Genomic DNA, 21,236 nt, shown 5'->3' on the forward strand with positions numbered 1-21,236 from the left:
TTTTTTTTCATGAAAAGACCAAAACTTGTTAGTCCGTCTCTCAGTACTTTCCCACTTCCCTAGCCTGTCTGTGGCCCTGTAAGCCCACTTAAAATAATCTGCATGTTCATAGCAATGAAGAAATGTGACACTAGCCGTGTTTACATTCAATTGTCAAGCGAATTTTGCGAATGCAAATGAGGTGTTTTTCCATCAACTGGTTTGGTCATTGCTCATTGGTGTCTTTAAAATAGTTTAAAAACAATGGAGCTCTATGACACGGAGCAATAACCTACTTATTAGGTTTGGCAAAACAGACAACACTTGTTATAACAGAAGGATCAATTCACTTTTGATTTTGGTCTTTTCGTTAGATTTTGAATGGAAATATGGAATATTATTAGTTATTACACCCCTATGTCCACGGACACAATGACTGAAAAGATAAGAATCTCATCTCTCGGCATGTAGATGACAAAATTATGCAAGTTGTAATTGTTCTCCCAAGCTGCTGGCAGTTTCGGCGATCAACTCCACAGTGGGTCTTTAGTGAATTTACACCTGGATTTTATGCATTTTTTCCCCCTCCATCCCATTATAGCCTTGCATTGTAATGATACTTTGAGAGGGGATCTGAGAGAAAACGGTTTACATTTCAAAAGCCCAGTGGATTATCTGTGTGCTTCGACAGCCTGGCATCCCTGCTGTTCTCCAGCCAAAACAAGAGTGGAAACCCAGCCAAATGTCGCCTGGTGTATTCATTTCATTAGGAATGATGCCCCGCATGTCTCCGTCCTTATTCCCTGCGCATCCTGTTGTAGCCCACAGATAGCATATGGTGCTGAATATGCAGTGATGAACAATATACCTCAATGTGAACCTAAATCTGTCATTTTTCCAGCCATGCCAATCTTTTCAAAGTTTGACACTGAAGCTAACTTCTAATCATCAAACCTGGAAGTTGTTGTATAATGTTGACGTGGAGTTAAGTGGCGATAAGAGAGTGCCTGGTCAATCCTTGAACTTTGTCTGAATCACGGCTGTATTCAGACGATGTCATCCAACTCGCGTAAGGAAAATATGGTGTGCAGTAAAAAAGTGTCACATTTTTATCCCCCGAACTGACAAGGGCGTTAAGGTACCAGTTCAAGAGAGGACAGAACAACAGATGCATCATTCAACCGATGGCAGGAGACAAGACTCAGCGTGCAATATTTCTGACCCAAGAACAAAAATGACACCGCAATCAAGACCGGGATTGTGAGGGCTCAAACAATCACAATAGGAGGAGCACCAAACGTCAATGTGCTTATTAGAGAGACACCGACACGGAAAGACAGGGAGACGGATGAGCTGCTACACAAAGGGCTGTAATAAAGACAGAAAGGAGGGAATGCGGATGGAGGGATTGAAAACAGAGCTCAGCTTGTTTAGTTGTGTGCCGACCGATACCTGGACCTGAAAGACCAGCTATTCTTGCGAGGCAACTTACAGTTCTACCATCTCTTACCAGTGATATAAACCAGAAGTGGACTAAAAGAAATAAATACTCAGACATTCATGATTGATGATCCGCTCCTGGGATTCGATGCCACTGATGGAGAGTATCCAGAACGCATGAATCAAGCAGTTGTTGTGAAGAGGAAATGATGTCCCCTCCTATGCTTTGAGTGACAGCCGTGTTATGTCTCTATATTGACTGTCCACTCAAAGTAGGCTAACAGTCCAGTTTTTGGTCACAACAAAGGTAAAAGTAGCTTCGTCCTCCTCTGTTTCCCTCCTTTGATTCTGAAAGTTCAGACTCGTGTCCGTTGTTTTTGCAGAGTTCTTCCTTGTGTAGAGAAGAGTCTCTGTCATGGTTTATCGCCCCTTCGGTATGATGGGGTCTGAGAATGGCTTTCTGTTGGTCTCAGGGTCTGGAGGAAACACATTTACCGAACTTAATGAGAGATACAAGGACAGGAAGAGTTCAGATATCATGAGGAAACAAAAGCACCTACCAGGCCAAACATCGACAGAATTAAAAGTGTTTGATTTGTCTACTGTTGCTACACCTGTTAAGCTTTCCATTTTAGCACTGCAGAAACTGCAGTGTAATAGTGGCAGATTTACTACTTAAAAGCAGGCTTCTGAATTCCAAACGAGGATCCCTGACCGAAACATCAACTGTTGTTATCTGCTAGAGCAGTGATTCTCAACTGGTGGGTTTGCCTGACAAAAAAAAAAAAAACTAAAAATAAGGGCATTTTTTATGCAGCGGAATTATTCCAGCATTTACGGCACTTGTTCAGCGGTGCAGGAAAGACACCGACCAATGCGTTGTGAATCACATCAGGTGATGAAGCTCAGCCAATGAAAAATGGGTATTCTGACAAGTTTCCTGACTTGAGTGAGATGTACACACACCGTGACACATGGGGGAGAGACGAGGACATATGAGCAGGACTATTTATTGAGGTGTGAGTCGTGAAAGTCAAATCATAGGACGATCTCCAAAAGAGAGAAATGGCCGGAGAGACCAGAGTCATGAGACTCTGAAGAATTCACCTATATGAGTCTGTCCAGTCAAACACTAATTTCTCTTTTTAGAAGATGAGAAAAATATAATATTATGGCTTTTTCACTCCACCCTGAAAGAACTATATAATTGATGTGTACTTTCTTTATTTGATTTGACAGTTGTTTACTACACAGAGGCGTTACTACTACTAGACTTCTTGAATATAGATATACCCAAATTATATATATATATATATATGGGTCCCGCAGCCAGACCAGTTGAGAACCACTGCGCTAGAGCTAACTAGCTAATTAACTCTTAAGTACCTGAGTTGGCTGAAAAGTCTTTATCTCGCTTACTTATTGTTTCCAGCAGACTCATTACAAAACTGGATGCCCATGAAAGAGTGTTATATGTGTTGTTCGCGTTTGACCTTTAGGTTGTTGCAGAAGCAATAGAACAACATGGAGCACAGACAAAAAAAAGGTTAGAATATGAGGTATTACATAAGATGACAGTCAATGTCCTGTTCCTCACCTGTCCTGAGGTTCGAGGAGTTGGTTATTGCACAAGGCTATGCAGGGCTGGTCTCAGACGTTGCTGCGCAGTAGCCCCCCCCGTGGGTGCTCTGGAGTACTGCACTCCGAGGAGTTCTTGGCTTTGTCCTTGTTGTTGTTGGGCTCGTTGTCTTTAATGATGTCGTACTGACGACAAAACAGAACGATCACCCCTGGGATAGATAAAAACATGTGATTTTAGCTGATCAAGCTAAAGGAATAGTTTGACACAGATGGTACCGAGCTTCTCATCTAACCATTCGCAAGAGAGGGAATAACCGTGTCTCCAAAAATGTCACAGTATTCCTTTAAAGATCAGAAATAGAAGAGCCATTTATCGAAGCTTCTTAGCTCTAAATTAACTGCATTAAATCACATATTTTCAAATTCAATCGCAACTTTTCACATGGACAATCTATCTTAAAATGTACTGAGAATAATGTTTCTCATCTGCAGTTCCATGACATTGATATTGGATGGAAATAGATTTGCCAATTTCAACACAGTTTTTGCATTAAACACTGTAAATTTGCTGTCAAGCTTGTAAAAGAAGCATTTAAAGCTACTATACTGCTGTTTTCATTTGCAGCCCTCCCTTTATAACGGTTCTTTGTTTTTCACTGAGGAAGTGATGATATGTAGCAATTTATCTCTATTTATCAACTGTCTTTGATGTGTCAATAAAGCAAACCTGAAGTGAGAGAAACAGAATACGGTGAAACGTACAGACGAAGATATGAACCTGATGACAAGATAGCCAATTTGAGGCCCGCCTTCAGTCGTGAAGATTAAAAACGTAGCAGAGGAGTTGTAGATGCTGAGAGCGATAGAGAACAAGCATAAAAAAAAAGAAGAAAGAGAATAATTCATGACGGCGGAAGGAGCGCGGGCAGGCAGGGAGGAAATCTGGCCTGAACGGGCTTCAGTCTCGGCTCATCTGCTTGTGTCAGACTCATCTGATCACTGCAATACCAAAGGGCAAGGTGGAGTATCTCACTGTGATATCCCCCACCAGGCCCAATTAAAAGCTGAAGAGCACAATTCACCATCAGTCTTTTTCACCATCCTGCCCTCTTTTGTTCTCTTCTCGAGACTCAGATGTTCTCTCTTTTCCCTCCCTCTCCAACTCTCTTTGAATCTCAGCGTCTCGTCCTCTCACGGGAGATCCAAGCCGCTTGCCGTTAATGTATATGCCATGTACAGTATTTGGGCCATATTTGTATCTCATTACACTTGGTGAAGTGGGTTAAGGAAGATATATTTATAGCTGTGTTCTTCAGTAAAACAATGCTGAGATGCACGGAGCTAATGACTGGGAGGCTTAAATAGGAAGCAGCCACAGTCTTGTAATAAAGATATTTTTTGTTGTTGTAAAGATGCAAAGATTAGTCTATGTTGTCATGATGTAAATGTGACTTTGCAAGTGGCCACGCACTCATGTGAAGCAAGCCCTGGAATAAAGTGTCCTTATTATTTATCCTTAGACCAGTTAACATTCCCATTGGGGGAAAACAGTAAGCTTTTATGTGAATGTAACAGAAAGCTATAGGTGACCCTCTCTGACTGGCATCAATATATTCTTTAAACATGTGGGAGTCAAAGCTTCTGAAGCTGGAAAGAAGTATTCGCTTTAACATTTCTCGAGTTTATGGGAGTAATTCAGTTTACTGACAGACTGAGCATATTTGCTGGTTTTAGGGGTAAAGTTCAACCTTAGACCCTGAAATGAAATGTTTTTTTTAAAGATTAAAACACCTCTTCTTCTTCCATTACAACCTCGAACGATTCTTATGATGTTAGAGCCCTTGAAATTTGGCACATGAATCAAACACTATATTTCCAGCAGGCGATATAGAAAAGTTTTTTGTATTTTCAAGGGCCAGTAATGACAAATATTACATATGCTTCTGCCTTTCAATCATGTATATCTGTTGCACACCATTTTGTCCGTTTGTCCGTGGAGTCATCGGAGAGACCGATGACTCCACCGCCGGTGTGTTTGTCTCTTCACAGACCCTCAGTCACAGAGCTTATTTGCTCCAAAGACAGTGTATCCCTACAAGGTCCGCAGTGATAAATGTGCGTTTCTGAAGAGGAAGATTACCTGCCCACATGATGAGCACCACTACAATGATGATGAGCTCTCCAGCCCTCAGCTGAGCAGCCTGACCAACCTCCTCCATCGTCACCTCGTCTGGAGAGAGAACACACACACACACACACACACACACACACACACACACACACACACACACACACACACACACACGCACACACACACACACTCACAGTCAACATAGTTTCACACTGCGATTCATTGTCCCAAAGAGAGAATGTGAAATTGGCATCACTCTGAAAAGTCTGCAAGGAAAGATAAAAGAATAAAGCGGGGCGACGGGAGAGCAGAGAAGCCGCCTGGTGTACATTTTCCACTCTGGTCCGTTGTGATTAAAGTTAATTGAGAGCAGAGGTCTACGGAGGCAGAGAGAGGGCAGGATCCCAAACCCCATCACTCACTGTGGTTCTCTTACTGACAGGCAGCTGCAGCATTACACCAGTCACAACGTGAATGTTTTGAACAGAGTGAACCTCTCATTCTCTGTGTGGTCAAACTGGTGATTTGCCTGGCATAGCGCTGTATGATATCAAAGGGGTTGCATGATTCACGGTCATTTAGATGTCTTTGCTTTTTAAGAGGGGTCTACGGAGCTAGGTGAAGGGGGTTGGCCTTGAAACTATAAAACTGTAAATACAGCATTATTTTTACTAGAACAGCTTACTGCTGCAGTTAAGGAATTGCCACAGTCAATAAAATCTCAATGCAATAAAATACCCATTTGGCAGCAAAACCCTGTAAGTATAAAATGGTATTTCATTTAATTTTGTTCTTACATTTAGAAGTAAAAAAACATTATTAAACTGTAAGTTAGTCAACTGGAAAATAATGTTTTTTATGGATACGCGGCGCATTAATCATGATTTGGCACAGCCCATGCAGATGACTCTCCCGTATTTCACCAGGAGAGCAGATTTAAACATTAAGTCAACATCCAGGCTGCAGCTGAAGAACAACACCAACAAACCTCTGAAGCATTTCAAAGAGTCTAAATCTTTAATCACGCTCCGGGTTATTTTCCAGAAGTAAGAAAACCTCATTCAAAGTCACGTTTGCCGATTTTGTTTCAGAATATTGAGGGTAAACCACAAGAACGACAGAACGACAGAATGAAAGGTATATGGGTTGAGTTTTCCCCGTCTCGCCTATCTTGTCTGGACGAGTCGAGAAAAGACGAAGCTCCCGTCGTCAGGCTGGCTCTCCGAATCTCTTGTTGCCATGGTGATCATTCTGCGCTGAAGCTGAGGCCACAGGCTCGACAGAAGGGGAGCATGAAGATGGTAATACAGAGGGGAGTGGGAAGTTAGTAATACAGAGGGGAGCGTGAAGTTAGTAATACAGAGGGGAGCGTGAAGTTAGTAATACAGAGGGGAGCGTGAAGTTAGTAATACAGAGGGGAGTGTGAAGTTGGTAATACAGAGGGGAGTGTGAAGTTGGTAATACAGAGGGGAGTATGAAGTTAGTAATACAGAGGGGAGTGTGAAGTTAGTAATACAGAGGGGAGTGTGAAGTTGGTAATACAGAGGGGAGTGTGAAGTTGGTAATACAGAGGGGAGTATGAAGTTGGTAATACAGAGGGGAGTGTGAAGTTGGTAATACAGAGGGGAGTGTGAAGTTGGTAATACAGAGGGGAGTGTGAAGTTAGTAATACAGAGGGGAGTGTGAAGTTAGTAATACAGAGGGGAGTGTGAAGTTGGTAATACAGAGGGGAGTGTGAAGTTGGTAATACAGAGGGGAGTATGAAGTTGGTAATACAGAGGGGAGTATGAAGTTGGTAATACAGAGGGGAGTATGAAGTTGGTAATACAGAGGGGAGTATGAAGCTGGTAATACAGAGGGGAGCGTGAAGTTAGTAATACAGAGGGGAGTATGAAGTTGGTAATACAGAGGGGAGTATGAAGTTGGTAATACAGAGGGGAGTGTGAAGTTGGTAATACAGAGGGGAGTATGAAGCTGGTAATACAGAGGGGAGTATGAAGTTGGTAATACAGAGGGGAGTGTGAAGTTGGTAATACAGAGGGGAGTGTGAAGTTGGTAATACAGAGGGGAGTATGAAGTTGGTAATACAGAGGGGAGTATGAAGTTGGTAATACAGAGGGGAGTATGAAGTTGGTAATACAGAGGGGAGTATGAAGTTGGTAATACAGAGGGGAGTATGAAGTTGGTAATACAGAGGGGAGTATGAAGCTGGTAATACAGAGGGGAGCGTGAAGTTAGTAATACAGAGGGGAGTGTGAAGTTGGTAATACAGAGGGGAGTATGAAGTTGGTAATACAGAGGGGAGTATGAAGTTGGTAATACAGAGGGGAGTGTGAAGTTGGTAATACAGAGGGGAGTGTGAAGTTGGTAATACAGAGGGGAGTGTGAAGTTGGTAATACAGAGGGGAGTATGAAGTTGGTAATACAGAGGGGAGTGTGAAGTTGGTAATACAGAGGGGAGTGTGAAGTTGGTAATACAGAGGGGAGTATGAAGTTGGTAATACAGAGGGGAGTGTGAAGTTGGTAATACAGAGGGGAGTGTGAAGTTGGTAATACAGAGGGGAGTATGAAGTTGGTAATACAGAGGGGAGTGTGAAGTTGGTAATACAGAGGGGAGTATGAAGTTGGTAATACAGAGGGGAGTATGAAGTTGGTAATACAGAGGGGAGTGTGAAGTTGGTAATACAGAGGGGAGTGTGAAGTTGGTAATACAGAGGGGAGTATGAAGTTGGTAATACAGAGGGGAGTATGAAGTTGGTAATACAGAGGGGAGCGTGAAGTTAGTAATACAGAGGGGAGCGTGAAGTTGGTAATACAGAGGGGAGCGTGAAGTTGGTAATACAGAGGGGAGTATGAAGTTGGTAATACAGAGGGGAGTATGAAGTTGGTAATACAGAGGGGAGTGTGAAGTTGGTAATACAGAGGGGAGTGTGAAGTTGGTAATACAGAGGGGAGTATGAAGTTGGTAATACAGAGGGGAGTATGAAGTTGGTAATACAGAGGGGAGTATGAAGTTGGTAATACAGAGGGGAGTGTGAAGTTGGTAATACAGAGGGGAGTATGAAGTTGGTAATACAGAGGGGAGTGTGAAGTTGGTAATACAGAGGGGAGTGTGAAGTTGGTAATACAGAGGGGAGTATGAAGTTGGTAATACAGAGGGGAGTATGAAGTTGGTAATACAGAGGGGAGTATGAAGTTAGTAATACAGAGGGGAGCGTGAAGTTGGTAATACAGAGGGGAGCGTGAAGTTGGTAATACAGAGGGGAGTGTGAAGTTGGTAATACAGAGGGGAGTATGAAGTTGGTAATACAGAGGGGAGCGTGAAGTTGGTAATACAGAGGGGAGCGTGAAGTTGGTAATACAGAGGGGAGCGTGAAGTTGGTAATACAGAGGGGAGCGTGAAGTTGGTAATACAGAGGGGAGTGTGAAGTTGGTAATACAGAGGGGAGTATGAAGTTGGTAATACAGAGGGGAGTATGAAGTTGGTAATACAGAGGGGAGTATGAAGTTGGTAATACAGAGGGGAGTGTGAAGTTGGTAATACAGAGGGGAGTGTGAAGTTGGTAATACAGAGGGGAGTATGAAGTTGGTAATACAGAGGGGAGTATGAAGTTGGTAATACAGAGGGGAGTGTGAAGTTGGTAATACAGAGGGGAGTGTGAAGTTGGTAATACAGAGGGGAGTATGAAGTTGGTAATACAGAGGGGAGTATGAAGTTGGTAATACAGAGGGGAGTATGAAGCTGGTAATACAGAGGGGAGCGTGAAGTTAGTAATACAGAGGGGAGTATGAAGTTGGTAATACAGAGGGGAGTATGAAGTTGGTAATACAGAGGGGAGTGTGAAGTTGGTAATACAGAGGGGAGTATGAAGCTGGTAATACAGAGGGGAGTATGAAGTTGGTAATACAGAGGGGAGTGTGAAGTTGGTAATACAGAGGGGAGTGTGAAGTTGGTAATACAGAGGGGAGTATGAAGTTGGTAATACAGAGGGGAGTATGAAGTTGGTAATACAGAGGGGAGTATGAAGTTGGTAATACAGAGGGGAGTATGAAGTTGGTAATACAGAGGGGAGTATGAAGTTGGTAATACAGAGGGGAGTGTGAAGCTGGTAATACAGAGGGGAGCGTGAAGTTAGTAATACAGAGGGGAGTATGAAGTTGGTAATACAGAGGGGAGTATGAAGTTGGTAATACAGAGGGGAGTATGAAGTTGGTAATACAGAGGGGAGTGTGAAGTTGGTAATACAGAGGGGAGTGTGAAGTTGGTAATACAGAGGGGAGTATGAAGTTGGTAATACAGAGGGGAGTGTGAAGTTGGTAATACAGAGGGGAGTATGAAGTTGGTAATACAGAGGGGAGTATGAAGTTGGTAATACAGAGGGGAGTGTGAAGTTGGTAATACAGAGGGGAGTGTGAAGTTGGTAATACAGAGGGGAGTATGAAGTTGGTAATACAGAGGGGAGTGTGAAGTTGGTAATACAGAGGGGAGTATGAAGTTGGTAATACAGAGGGGAGTATGAAGTTGGTAATACAGAGGGGAGTGTGAAGTTGGTAATACAGAGGGGAGTGTGAAGTTGGTAATACAGAGGGGAGTATGAAGTTGGTAATACAGAGGGGAGTATGAAGTTGGTAATACAGAGGGGAGCGTGAAGTTAGTAATACAGAGGGGAGCGTGAAGTTGGTAATACAGAGGGGAGTGTGAAGTTGGTAATACAGAGGGGAGTATGAAGTTGGTAATACAGAGGGGAGTGTGAAGTTGGTAATACAGAGGGGAGTGTGAAGTTGGTAATACAGAGGGGAGTATGAAGTTGGTAATACAGAGGGGAGTATGAAGTTGGTAATACAGAGGGGAGTATGAAGTTGGTAATACAGAGGGGAGTGTGAAGTTGGTAATACAGAGGGGAGTATGAAGTTGGTAATACAGAGGGGAGTGTGAAGTTGGTAATACAGAGGGGAGTGTGAAGTTGGTAATACAGAGGGGAGTATGAAGTTGGTAATACAGAGGGGAGTATGAAGTTGGTAATACAGAGGGGAGTATGAAGTTAGTAATACAGAGGGGAGCGTGAAGTTGGTAATACAGAGGGGAGCGTGAAGTTGGTAATACAGAGGGGAGTGTGAAGTTGGTAATACAGAGGGGAGTATGAAGTTGGTAATACAGAGGGGAGTGTGAAGTTGGTAATACAGAGGGGAGCGTGAAGTTGGTAATACAGAGGGGAGCGTGAAGTTGGTAATACAGAGGGGAGTGTGAAGTTGGTAATACAGAGGGGAGTGTGAAGTTGGTAATACAGAGGGGAGTATGAAGTTGGTAATACAGAGGGGAGTATGAAGTTGGTAATACAGAGGGGAGTATGAAGTTGGTAATACAGAGGGGAGTGTGAAGTTGGTAATACAGAGGGGAGTGTGAAGTTGGTAATACAGAGGGGAGTATGAAGTTGGTAATACAGAGGGGAGTATGAAGTTGGTAATACAGAGGGGAGTGTGAAGTTGGTAATACAGAGGGGAGTGTGAAGTTGGTAATACAGAGGGGAGTGTGAAGTTGGTAATACAGAGGGGAGTATGAAGTTGGTAATACAGAGGGGAGTATGAAGTTGGTAATACAGAGGGGAGCGTGAAGTTGGTAATACAGAGGGGAGCGTGAAGTTGGTAATACAGAGGGGAGCGTGAAGTTGGTAATACAGAGGGGAGCGTGAAGTTGGTAATACAGAGGGGAGCGTGAAGTTAGTAATACAGAGGGGAGTATGAAGTTGGTAATACAGAGGGGAGTATGAAGTTGGTAATAGCAAATTACATGTTTCTGTTGTGAGGGCGGACCTCTGAATAAGATAAGCTTGGGTTGGTGGGTTTGACATGAAGCTGTAAGTTGACGTCTATACATCTCTCGGATATGGAGGCCTGCCGACTACGGGTGTATAGTCACCATGGTCCCAGTAACTCCCAACGTTGACTTATTCACGTAGCGCTTACGTCAGCCACAAGTACGCCTATATTCAGGAGTCACCTAGCTTCGATGTGTGAACTGTGCAGCTGAGGTTGCGAGGCTAGAAGCTAACTTCTGATGGCTTGTTGATCCACAATGTCTCCTTTTCTATCTCTAAACGTGATAAATGCAAAAGATGTGACATGTGGGTGGATGATTTGAAGTTGTTTAAAGACACCTTTGATGGAGCTGGACTGAATAAGGAAAGTAAAGCAATGAGTCAATGTATCTGCATAAAACGGTTTAGCAACATGACTGATCAGTCCCTGCTGCGTTTAGGCAACTAAACTACTTGGTTAAGTTTAGGAAAAGATCGCAAGATGGTTTGGGTTCAAAATAACTACAGAAGTGTCGTTACTTCACTGCAGAAGTTACGTGAAAGATAAGTCATTATACTTGTGGGTTTCCACTCATCCACCCTCTCTCATCGCACCCACATCCCCGGGACGGATCTTCTTCACGAACGCCTACTTTGAGTTTCTTGGCATTGATCACTGCCCCCCCCCCCCCCCCCCAATACATGAGGTCTTTTACTCCTATTTACAGGTGTGTAAACCGTACGGGCATATTTGGAAATGATTGTAAAGCCAAAGCATCTGTTCTTTGTTCTATGTCGAAAACATCAAGCCAAATAAAATTATCTAGCAATTGAGTGTGCCTGACAGAGCTCCCTGGTTGTGCTGGGAATCTTCCACACTGTACAGCATGTGAATACTGGCAGCATGCTGCTGCTGCACCACTGTCAGAGATAAATTAAAGGTGGAAACCGTTCCGACACTGAGGAGTCTCAGTAATATTTCACTGCTGTCAGAGATTGATTTACAAAACTGCAGATTTTGCAGCTCCTTGTATAACGTAATTACACCTTGACGCTAGCCATCAAAGATTTTCCTACATTATGAAAACTTCGGTGCAATATTTTGCTGTTGTTGGATATGAGCTTCAGACAGAGAGATGAACAGACACATCAACAGACAGGTAGGAACACAGACAGTTGTGTGTCGTGTTGCATTGCGCCTGCAGATACTAAAGGGTGTCGGGTTGATTAATACCTGCTTAGAAGAGGGAGGAGAGAAGTAATGGCTAGGAGATTTAATCAGCAGCTAATGAATCAATGAAACACACGCACGCACACACACACTGTTTGCACACGGGGAACTTCAGTCAAAGTTTGAGAAAACAAAACAAGTCAGCCCCTCAACATCAAGACGAATTGAACCGCTAATGGAAAATACAGCTAACATGACAAATATTCCGGTCTAGCATTGAGTCTTAAAATCATATTTGCACAACCCCACCTTTACCATAAATAATATTTTTATTATTTTCACAGCTAAGGTAAGGAGTATTGGAAAAAACTCTTAATCCATGGCCCTCTGACCCCCCCCCCCCCCCCCCCCCCCCCCACACACACACACTGTCAGGCAAACTAACTACCAGCTCAACTCACTTCGTCCTCTCCTATAATACTGCAGAAGTTACCTGTGACAATTCCAGCTCTGAATCTGAAATAAGACGCTAACTTAGTCCAGTCGATGCAACGAGCAAACAGCGCGGAGGGAGTGAGAGTTATCACCAAAATGAAATGCAGATCCTCCACCCTTCCTACCACACAAGACAGACTAACAAAATGTAATCAGCCTACACGTAACACACGTACACACACCACACATAGCCAACATCAGCGACATGCGCATAATGACTGTTTTCCCAAATAAACCGTAACATACACAACAGAAGGCGGCAGCGGCCAGAATAATATCAGTTGGCACGGCAGCCTTTGAAATAAAGTGCAATTATTTTTTACAGGTGAATAGGTCCAGTTGGTTCCCTGTGCACCAAACTGCATTCTGGGTATTGACAGCCGCTCGGAATCTGAAACGTTTGGAGGAGCAGGTGTCTTTCCTGTCGGGACTGTGAAGAATATGAGCACTCCTCTGCATGCCAGTTATGAAGGATGGTAAGTTAAGGTTGCATGCCAAAATAAAAAAACGGAAGTCCTTCCCCACTGCCGAAAAATGACTTGACGTGCCTCCCCGTCTTGCACCACCCGAACGGTCCCTAATGTCTCCCGTTTCCTTATCACCTTGCTTCTGATGAGCATTTAGCATTTTTCCGTGTCCCTCTGAAGCAGCTGCTCTCGGCAGCGTAACTGGGTCGGACATGATAAAATTGGAAGTGCAGCCAGCCGCTCCAGATAACAGCAGCCTCTGCATTTGAGAATTAGAACGGTGCGTTGTATGGGAGGTGTGGTGGTGGTGGTGGGGGTTCTCACGAAGACAACCTGCCTTTCATTTGGATCAGATTGTCAAATAACCGTTTTCTTTGTCGTGACAAAGCATTGAAATGCAATTGAAACAGTACTCCGCTGGGTTATTGCCTCGCGTTAAAAGCTGCTTTTAAAATATGTGCGTGTATGTTCAGGTACATGTGTGTAGATATATGTCTGAATCTGCACGTGTAGGTTTGTGTGTGTCACAGAGAAGCAGAATGTTTGTTTATTCTCTCTGAGTGCTCCTGTGTTATGTAATGCGTGATCACTTCTGTATCTGTGTGCTTTTTCTGTTGATGTCAGGCTCATCGTTGTGTTTAGCTTTTGCAGATTTTTAACAAAAAACAATGCATGATTTTTTTGCAAACCAAGGGTTAAGGGTTTTTGCACTGATTTTATATCTCCAAGGACCCGAGTTCCTCATAGAGCATTGACAGCTCAGAGCTTCCAGTAACAGTAAGTGAAGATGGACTTCAGGACAAATGAGCTGCTTATTAAGCGCCAGTGTTTCTCTCAGTAAGTAAAAGAGAGTGTTTGTGCTTTGAATTGTATTTTTAAAATGTATTTTCCACCCAGATTTGTACAGATTTTGTGAAACATTCACCAATAACCAAGTAAAAATAGAAAAATAAGGAGTTGTTGTCCCTCACCTGGGCTCTTGGACGCCATCTTCTCCGACTCTTTGGGCGTTCTGAAGAGGACCGGCTCGCTGGGGGGGCTGCTGCCTCCCATGCTGATGCTCTGAACGTGAACGATGTACTCCGTGTCCTCGTCCAGATCCCACAGAGCACAGGAGCGCGTGGTGGTGTTCACTTCCTGGATGAAGCGCAGCATGCGGACATCCTTTTTCTGCAGAGGAAGCGAGGAACAGAAGGGCAGAGGTAGAGAAATCAGGGCCAGGACACTCGATGTAATGTGATACTTTATCGATCCCTGCAGGGGAAAATGCTCTTTTTCTTTGGCACCACCTCAGAGTAGAAGTCACAGGTCAGGGTTAAACTGGTGCATCAAGCCACTGTCTGATATTGCGTAAGCACAGATTGCAGTGGGGTTTGATTCTACATCTTTCTGAAGTTCTTCCAACGTGCCAGGAAGAATCCAAGAGGGAACCACAGACGACTTGTAATGTCTTTGACATGAACGGATAATATGGGCTCAAAGTAGCAATATCTGCAATCAGAATCACTCAAACTAAAGTCACAAGTTCAGCTTCAGTCGGCTCCTTCAGGGGGATATAAAAGAGTTTTCCACTTCTTAGCAAAGATTCCTTGGATCCATGCTCTATGAAATGCAGATTTCTGGTGCTCTGAATTTCCTGCTGATGATCCCACCTGAGAAAATTCAACAAGCTGCCCTCTGGTTAGCTTGTTGCTGCAGCTATTGACCGTGTTGGTGAGCGCGGCCCATGTCAGCATGCCAAACTACAGCGAACCTCCTGTTGTTTTTAGATGTTCCGGCATGCACCTGTCCCCTTCACCTCACGCCGTTTCTTTGCTTCGTGTCTCTCTTTGAAAAAAAAAACATTTGTCCAAAGTTTCTCTCGACACACACACACTCAATTTAAAGACACGACATGCATAGAAATACCTGTTGGGTGATGGCGAATCCAATGACGGGGTCCCCCTCCAAGATCTCCCACGTGACCATGGCAGAGTTTACCTCAATCTCTCTGATGGTCACATTGAGCGGAGCTGACAGCAGGGGGTCTGACGCACACACACACACATAAACACATGTAGCATGGCCACAGGAAACAAATTCATTGAGAGAGACAGGTCATGAATAGTCTGTTGTTACACCTTGTAATACATAAAAAAAGATATGACACTGTAGAGCTGAACACATATCTTTCCCTCTGCATCACTTTCTCTCTCTTTCAACTCTCTCCTCTTGCTCTATCGCCCCGACTTCCCTAAAACCTTCTCTTCTCCTGCTGCAGATTAATCTCTCTGCTTTTATTAACACCAGGCCTAATTAACCACACAGGTCTCTCGGCGTTTCTCTCGAACAGGCTCTCTCTCAGCCATCTTGGTGTTTCTCTCACACACAGTTCCCTGTCTTTACCTTCTCCTCTCTTCTCGCTCTTCTTTGTCCCACGCACACATCTCATTAAAGTGTGACTCATGGGGAAGTATTTCCTCGGTCATGCCCCCAAATTGATTTTAATGTTTGGGCTAATAAAAAAAAAAATTCACATTCAATTTAAATGACAGCCTTGCTGAACTTTTTTTCCCTTTCTTAACTGTAAAGATGGCACAGAGTGGAGAAAAAAACAAAACATTTGTAATGTGTGTGAGAAAGTGTTTGTGTGAGAGCTGAGACCAACTCAAGGTCTTCTATGAACAGAGGCGGAGTTGTATTTCCCATGAGCCTGGTTTGTAAAAGACGAGCAAGACCTTGACATTACTACACACACACATATATACACACACACACACACACACACACACACACACACACACACACACACACACACACACACACACACACACAGGATTAGCATTGAAAGGTGCTACGCTAAGAATACTCCAAATGGACAAGCACATATACAAATTGAATTCCATCAGAGGAATTATGAGAAACTAGATTTACCGCCTCCGCCAACCAGTCAAGTTCAAGTTTACATCCATGATATCCTGTCCAAAATATCATCACTTTATGATTTTATCCCGTTAGACATTTGTGTGATATAATAGTTCATTCAATTCTTAATTAGCATGTGATTTATTGAGTTAAGGCCAAAAAGGTGTTTTGTGAGGTGACCTCAAATGTAATCAGTTCATCCTTGAGTCCAGGTGGACGTATGAGATATTGTTTTAATGGGAACAAACAACCCGAAACCTTAAAACACGATGCCTAATACCGTCTTTCTTTGTAAATGCTAGTTAAAGATCAAACCCATTTTCCAGTTTTAACCTTCCCCTCCAGGTGTGCGCCCCTTTTTTAATGAATCACAAGATTGCTTTGTGAAAGTCGCTCAGAAAACCCAAAGATAATTATCACCAACAGTTTCCTTCAGCTCCATGGAGCATTTTAACATCTCTCAGCTCACTGATGCGATGGCGCTACACTGCTCGTTCTCTCCGTTTACCCTCCAGGTTACCAGCAGGAACCGCTGTTTGTCTCATCTTTGCCAATTAGATCGTCACGCTGTCCGACCTGTGCAAATATTGAACATCAGGCCTCCGACCTGTTCGCAGAGTTAAATACTAGCATTACAGGTAGAATAACGCGCTCCCTGTTTCTTTGCCCAGCGCTAACACACACACACCAGAATACAGCAGAGAAAACCAGAGTGTTACATCGAGGTTTTGGTGTTGGCCCAAATCTGCCATTGGCTCCCAAAGGCTCTGTGTGTGTTTGTTGATGCAGAGTTTTAAGTATGTGTGTGATACATTGCTACAACTCCCTGTTTGACTAGCTGTGTATCTTCCAGCACTCACACACACACACACACACACACACACACACACAGAAACAATAGCAGAGAGGCATTCCCATCCATTCTTCAGCCGTTTGCTGCCAAAGAGCGGAATCTCAAAACTCCCTCTTAAAACTACATTAATCTCAAGCCTCGGGAAGCCAAATATCAAATCTCCCGAGGACGAGATAAATCCCACATGATCTTATCGCCAAGACTTCGGCTTCTCAAAGGACTATCTGTCATCTCTCGGCTCATCATCAGGACGCAATGTAACCGAGATCTTACGTCTGAGATGAATGCTCTCATTGAATTGAAGTGGCTGCAGGTTAAAAATATGCAACACCATGAAAGATAGATGAGGTTCTCCACCGTGCATAACATGATTATTGTATGCTGTATGTTGGGCCTTCAGTAGGAATACCTCATCCTAGTTTAATCCAATACTGTTTCATAACCCTTCAGGACATTGGTGGATGTTGAAGCTGAAGGTTTACAGTAATCTATTGATTATTGTCTTGATTAATGGAGAAGGTGACATCATCGAACCGGCAGTCCAAGAGTGAAATATATTCAGTTTACTATCATATATGACAAATAAAATGCAGCAAATGCTCACATTTGTTGCAGATTAATTGACTGACTATCTATCAATCAAGTAATTGTTTGACCTCTAACACTTCTATAGTTTTTTTTAGTGTTAAGAGTTTTAACATCTTTTAAAAAATATATAAATTAAGGGAATATTAGCTTTGTCTCTTAAAAATACAGAGGTGTTGTAAACCAACCACAGATAAATAAGGGCTAACATTTAAAAATGACTTATTTCTAGAAATATCTTCCAAACTAAGGAAGGGCAACTTACATAAAGCCATTACAACGCGTTCTGCTCAACTCATCCGTAACGATGTGTGGTGTCAGGAACCCGCTGCACTAGAATATAGGCTACTAGATGCGTCCGATCAGACAGCTCTGGTCCCAAACATCATAAACAAACACAGCGGCCGCGCAGCTGTTCGATGGGCCGGCACGTCATCCCCCGTCTACCTGTGGTAAAACTCACCGGCGTTAACGGATGACACCGAGAGGAAGCCCAGCAGGAGCAGCGGCACCACCGCCGCCGCAGACGATCCCGGTTCAGCCATCCTCCTGCTTCTTCTAGCGAGGCTTCACATCCCGCTCGGCCCATTTATAACCATTCCATTTTAACGGGAAGGAGCCAGCATCCCCCGGTACCGGAGAGAGGACTTGTTGTGCCCGCGACGATAGAGGCTCACCTGAACTCGGACGCTGCAGCAGAAGCGCGCACAACAGCGGCCAGCGGAGGAGTGTGGGTACGAGGGGGGTGGGGGTGTTTCGGTACCGCGTTCCTTCGTTTCGGAGCCTCGGAGACGGCCCTCGGACCACCGGCGGACTCCGTCCAGCTGCTGGTGACGGGACGGCGGAGAGGGGAGCGGAGCGTTAAAGGCGTGCTGCAGAGAGCAATGTGCCTCCACAGCTAGTGACTCTCTCTCTCCCTCCCTCTCTCTCTCTCTCTCTCTCTCTCTCTCTGAGACACACACACACACACACACACACACACACACACACCTGCAGTTAACCCTACTGTTGTTTTCTCTCTGAATAAATAGTTCATTAAATCTGATTGTCATGGTTCCATGACTTTGTCCACACAGAGCACCTGAACACACAAAATACATTTGAAACATTTCCATTTAATTTTGGGTGTTTCATTTGAATGATGTACACCTTTATTACGCAAATGAATGGGTGAGACCACAATTAGTCAATGAAATTGAGTTCATGCTTAAACTTCCTCTCTCAGACCCCCACATGCTTGTGTGTTTGAGCGCACACACATAATTTCATTAAACTCATTTAAACTCATTTTTAAAGTCCTCTTCTGGGAGTCCGCCCATAATGGACAAACCAAACACTGGCTCTAGAGATCCTGTCACATTTTTTGCGTCGGCCACTGACGTTCCCCAACACGCTGGGCACACATGTACAGTGTCAGTTGGCTGCAATCTGCAACCTGCAGCTCTAGATAACGGCCAGATCTTACACACTCCACCTTTAAAAATCTTATTTGCAAAGTGGAACGATTGGTGCAACACCAAAGGAAAGGCCTGCAGCAGCATATTGTCCATGTATTAAATCAATTTTCTAACTTTCATTCAGCACATTCTGTCCGGCCTTGACCAACATATTCCCTTGAGTCTGGAATGTAACCAGGATTCCTGATGTATATATGTATGAACCATTGGCCCTACATCTGTTCCATAAAACATGAACTATCTGCTCTATAGACAAAAAAACAAAGATATACACAATATAAACAGGAAGCAGGGTCTTACAGTACATGCACCTTATTAAAGTAAACTAGGCAGACGTGTGGAGGACTGACGTTCATCGTCCACACATACAGGGACCCGGGGACAAGAGCTGCTCATACAGATCGATGCACGTTAACATTCCTAACGGAAGCCTCTTGATGTCTCGTTCATTTCAATGAGAAGAGGCAGAGGTGCCGCTCTCCTCCCACTCCTCACTGTGTTCACCTGAAGGTTGTGAGAACGATTTTGGACGTCAACAGTCATATCTCTTTGCTCTGCCGCTGACGGATTTATCACTCGACGAAGGTTCAGATGAGCAAAATCTCCTCCAGTGACGTCTGGTGCCAGCAGCTCCAGCTTTTGCAAAAACGAGGTCACCCATTGTGGGTTCTCGTCTGTTATTTCCGTGGGCCGTGATGGCCACAGATTTATATATTTTTGCAGAACTCCCTTCCGAGGTTAATGTGTTTGCTGCAATGATAACAATGTGCAGATTTGATGCGAGAGGAATCCCTTATAAACTACTTCAGAGGTGAGGAAGATTGTTGTTTGACCTCGACACAAACGCATGCTCACATTCATCATAAACTCAAACCATTAATACAAATACGTTATTCCCAGACTGTGTCTGTGGTGATCAGTTGGGAGTTTTAAGGAACATAATTGCAAATGGAATCTAGTCTAATCTTTGTTGAGAATATATTTGGTTGTGGCTATATTTTGGTGGTGATGTATCTCCAGGGGGCTTTTGAGTCAAAAGTCTCGGGTTTTCTTTTCTACACACAGCCCACCTCTGTGCACATCTGGTTGTCATATTGGCAACACAAGTTGAGGGCAACTGGCTTTAAAAAAACAAAAAATGCTGCTTAGATTTTTATGGATTATTGATATTTGGTGAATTGCTTATCACTTTTGAAACAAAATATTTAAGTCTGTACATATCACAAATGTTATCTCTGGAATTTTAGATGATTGGGTTTGAAAAAAGTGGTTTCACACAGAGAAACACATCTTAAGTGGCAATGGCTGACTCTTCAACCACTGCCGGGGATTGTAAATGGAAAGAACTTACATTGACACTCTCAAGTAACTGGGGATGGATACCGATGGCTACCGGGGGAGATAAATGTGCTATCCTCTTCCTGTTTTGGATGTGCAACGATTGACGCACGTCCTTTGTGCTGTAAATTAAGCCTTCATTTTCTCGGATGATCGTACACAGTTGCAGACGGAATCGCATTGTGAAAGAGAGGCTTAATGGGAATCTAAACACCGATGGTGCCATTATTCTATAGCCATTACCGTGTGCAATTAATATTTACTACATAATGACAAGTTAAAGTAACAACCTTGTCTATTTAAATAATGTTTTTACAGAAAAATAATTGGAAAGAATTATACATTGTTTAGACTGTAAACTAATCAGCAATCAGCTAATTATGCTGGAATACATCTAAAAACTGATGCCCACAAAGGAAAATGATGACACTTTATTACACTTAATACTGACTTAACACTCACAAATGAGCAAACTCAATACACAGAGGAAGACCAGGAGATTTTAACCAAACGTTAACCTCAAATTGGATAAATCAGTGTATTATATTGCTTCAATTACTTAGCGTGAGTTTATAGTGACCAGTTAATGTTCTTGATGGGTTGTTTTCCGGGGGGTTTGGAGAGTTTGGAGTGTCACAGTAAACATCTGTCCTAAAGAGCTCTCTGTGATGCGTGAGGAACTGAAGGGGAGCTGATACAAACAGGCCTTAATCCTTCAGAAGCTGCAGGGGAATGAGGGAGTCTGCAGCATCTTTGAAGTGGTGTTGTCCCTCAGTTTTTCCTCTCCTCCAGTCCTCTCAGCTATCCAGATAATTTAAGTCCACCAGTGAGTGGTGTTGGGAGAGGTGCAATTATTCATTTATATTCATTCATTTATTATATTCATAATAAATATTCATTATATTGGTGTATATAATATATTCATTAATATTAATATAATTATTAATATGATTAATATAATTAATATGAATATAATGTATATTCATTATAATGGTGAATGAATTATATTCATTCATTTATATTCCATTCACATGGCGAGT

The 21,236-nt window shown here is 43.2% G+C and overlaps 1 protein-coding gene across 1 annotated transcript; it reads right to left on the bottom strand.

Annotated features, from left to right (window-relative positions):
- Nucleotides 1-3,069: 3,069 nt before the first annotated feature.
- On the bottom strand, nucleotides 3,070-17,946 carry fndc5b (fibronectin type III domain containing 5b). Its single transcript, XM_076075333.1, has 5 exons — nucleotides 17,865-17,946; nucleotides 14,968-15,086; nucleotides 14,031-14,229; nucleotides 5,141-5,230; nucleotides 3,070-3,209 (listed from the first exon to the last, which is right to left on the bottom strand). Exons 1-5 carry the CDS (start codon nucleotides 17,944-17,946, stop codon nucleotides 3,070-3,072), a joined length of 630 nt encoding a protein of 209 aa, XP_075931448.1.
- Between the last annotated feature and the right edge of the window lie 3,290 nt (nucleotides 17,947-21,236).

The sequence above is a fragment of the Anarhichas minor genome, unplaced genomic scaffold (assembly GCF_050575085.1).
Source record: "Anarhichas minor isolate MPS153535 unplaced genomic scaffold, ASM5057508v1 ptg000051l, whole genome shotgun sequence".
NCBI classification, from domain to species: domain Eukaryota; kingdom Metazoa; phylum Chordata; class Actinopteri; order Perciformes; family Anarhichadidae; genus Anarhichas; species Anarhichas minor.

Coding starts and splice junctions, on each gene's coding strand:
- fndc5b (XM_076075333.1), bottom strand. CDS start 17,946: ATGGCTGAACCGGGATCGTCTGCGGCGGCGGTGGTGCCGCTGCTCCTG. Junction 14,230..14,967: donor GATTCGCCATCACCCAACAG/GTATTTCTATGC, acceptor CTTCCTCTGCAG/AAAAAGGATGTCCGCATGCT. Junction 3,210..5,140: donor GGTGCTCATCATGTGGGCAG/GTAATCTTCCTC, acceptor TATCTATCCCAG/GGGTGATCGTTCTGTTTTGT.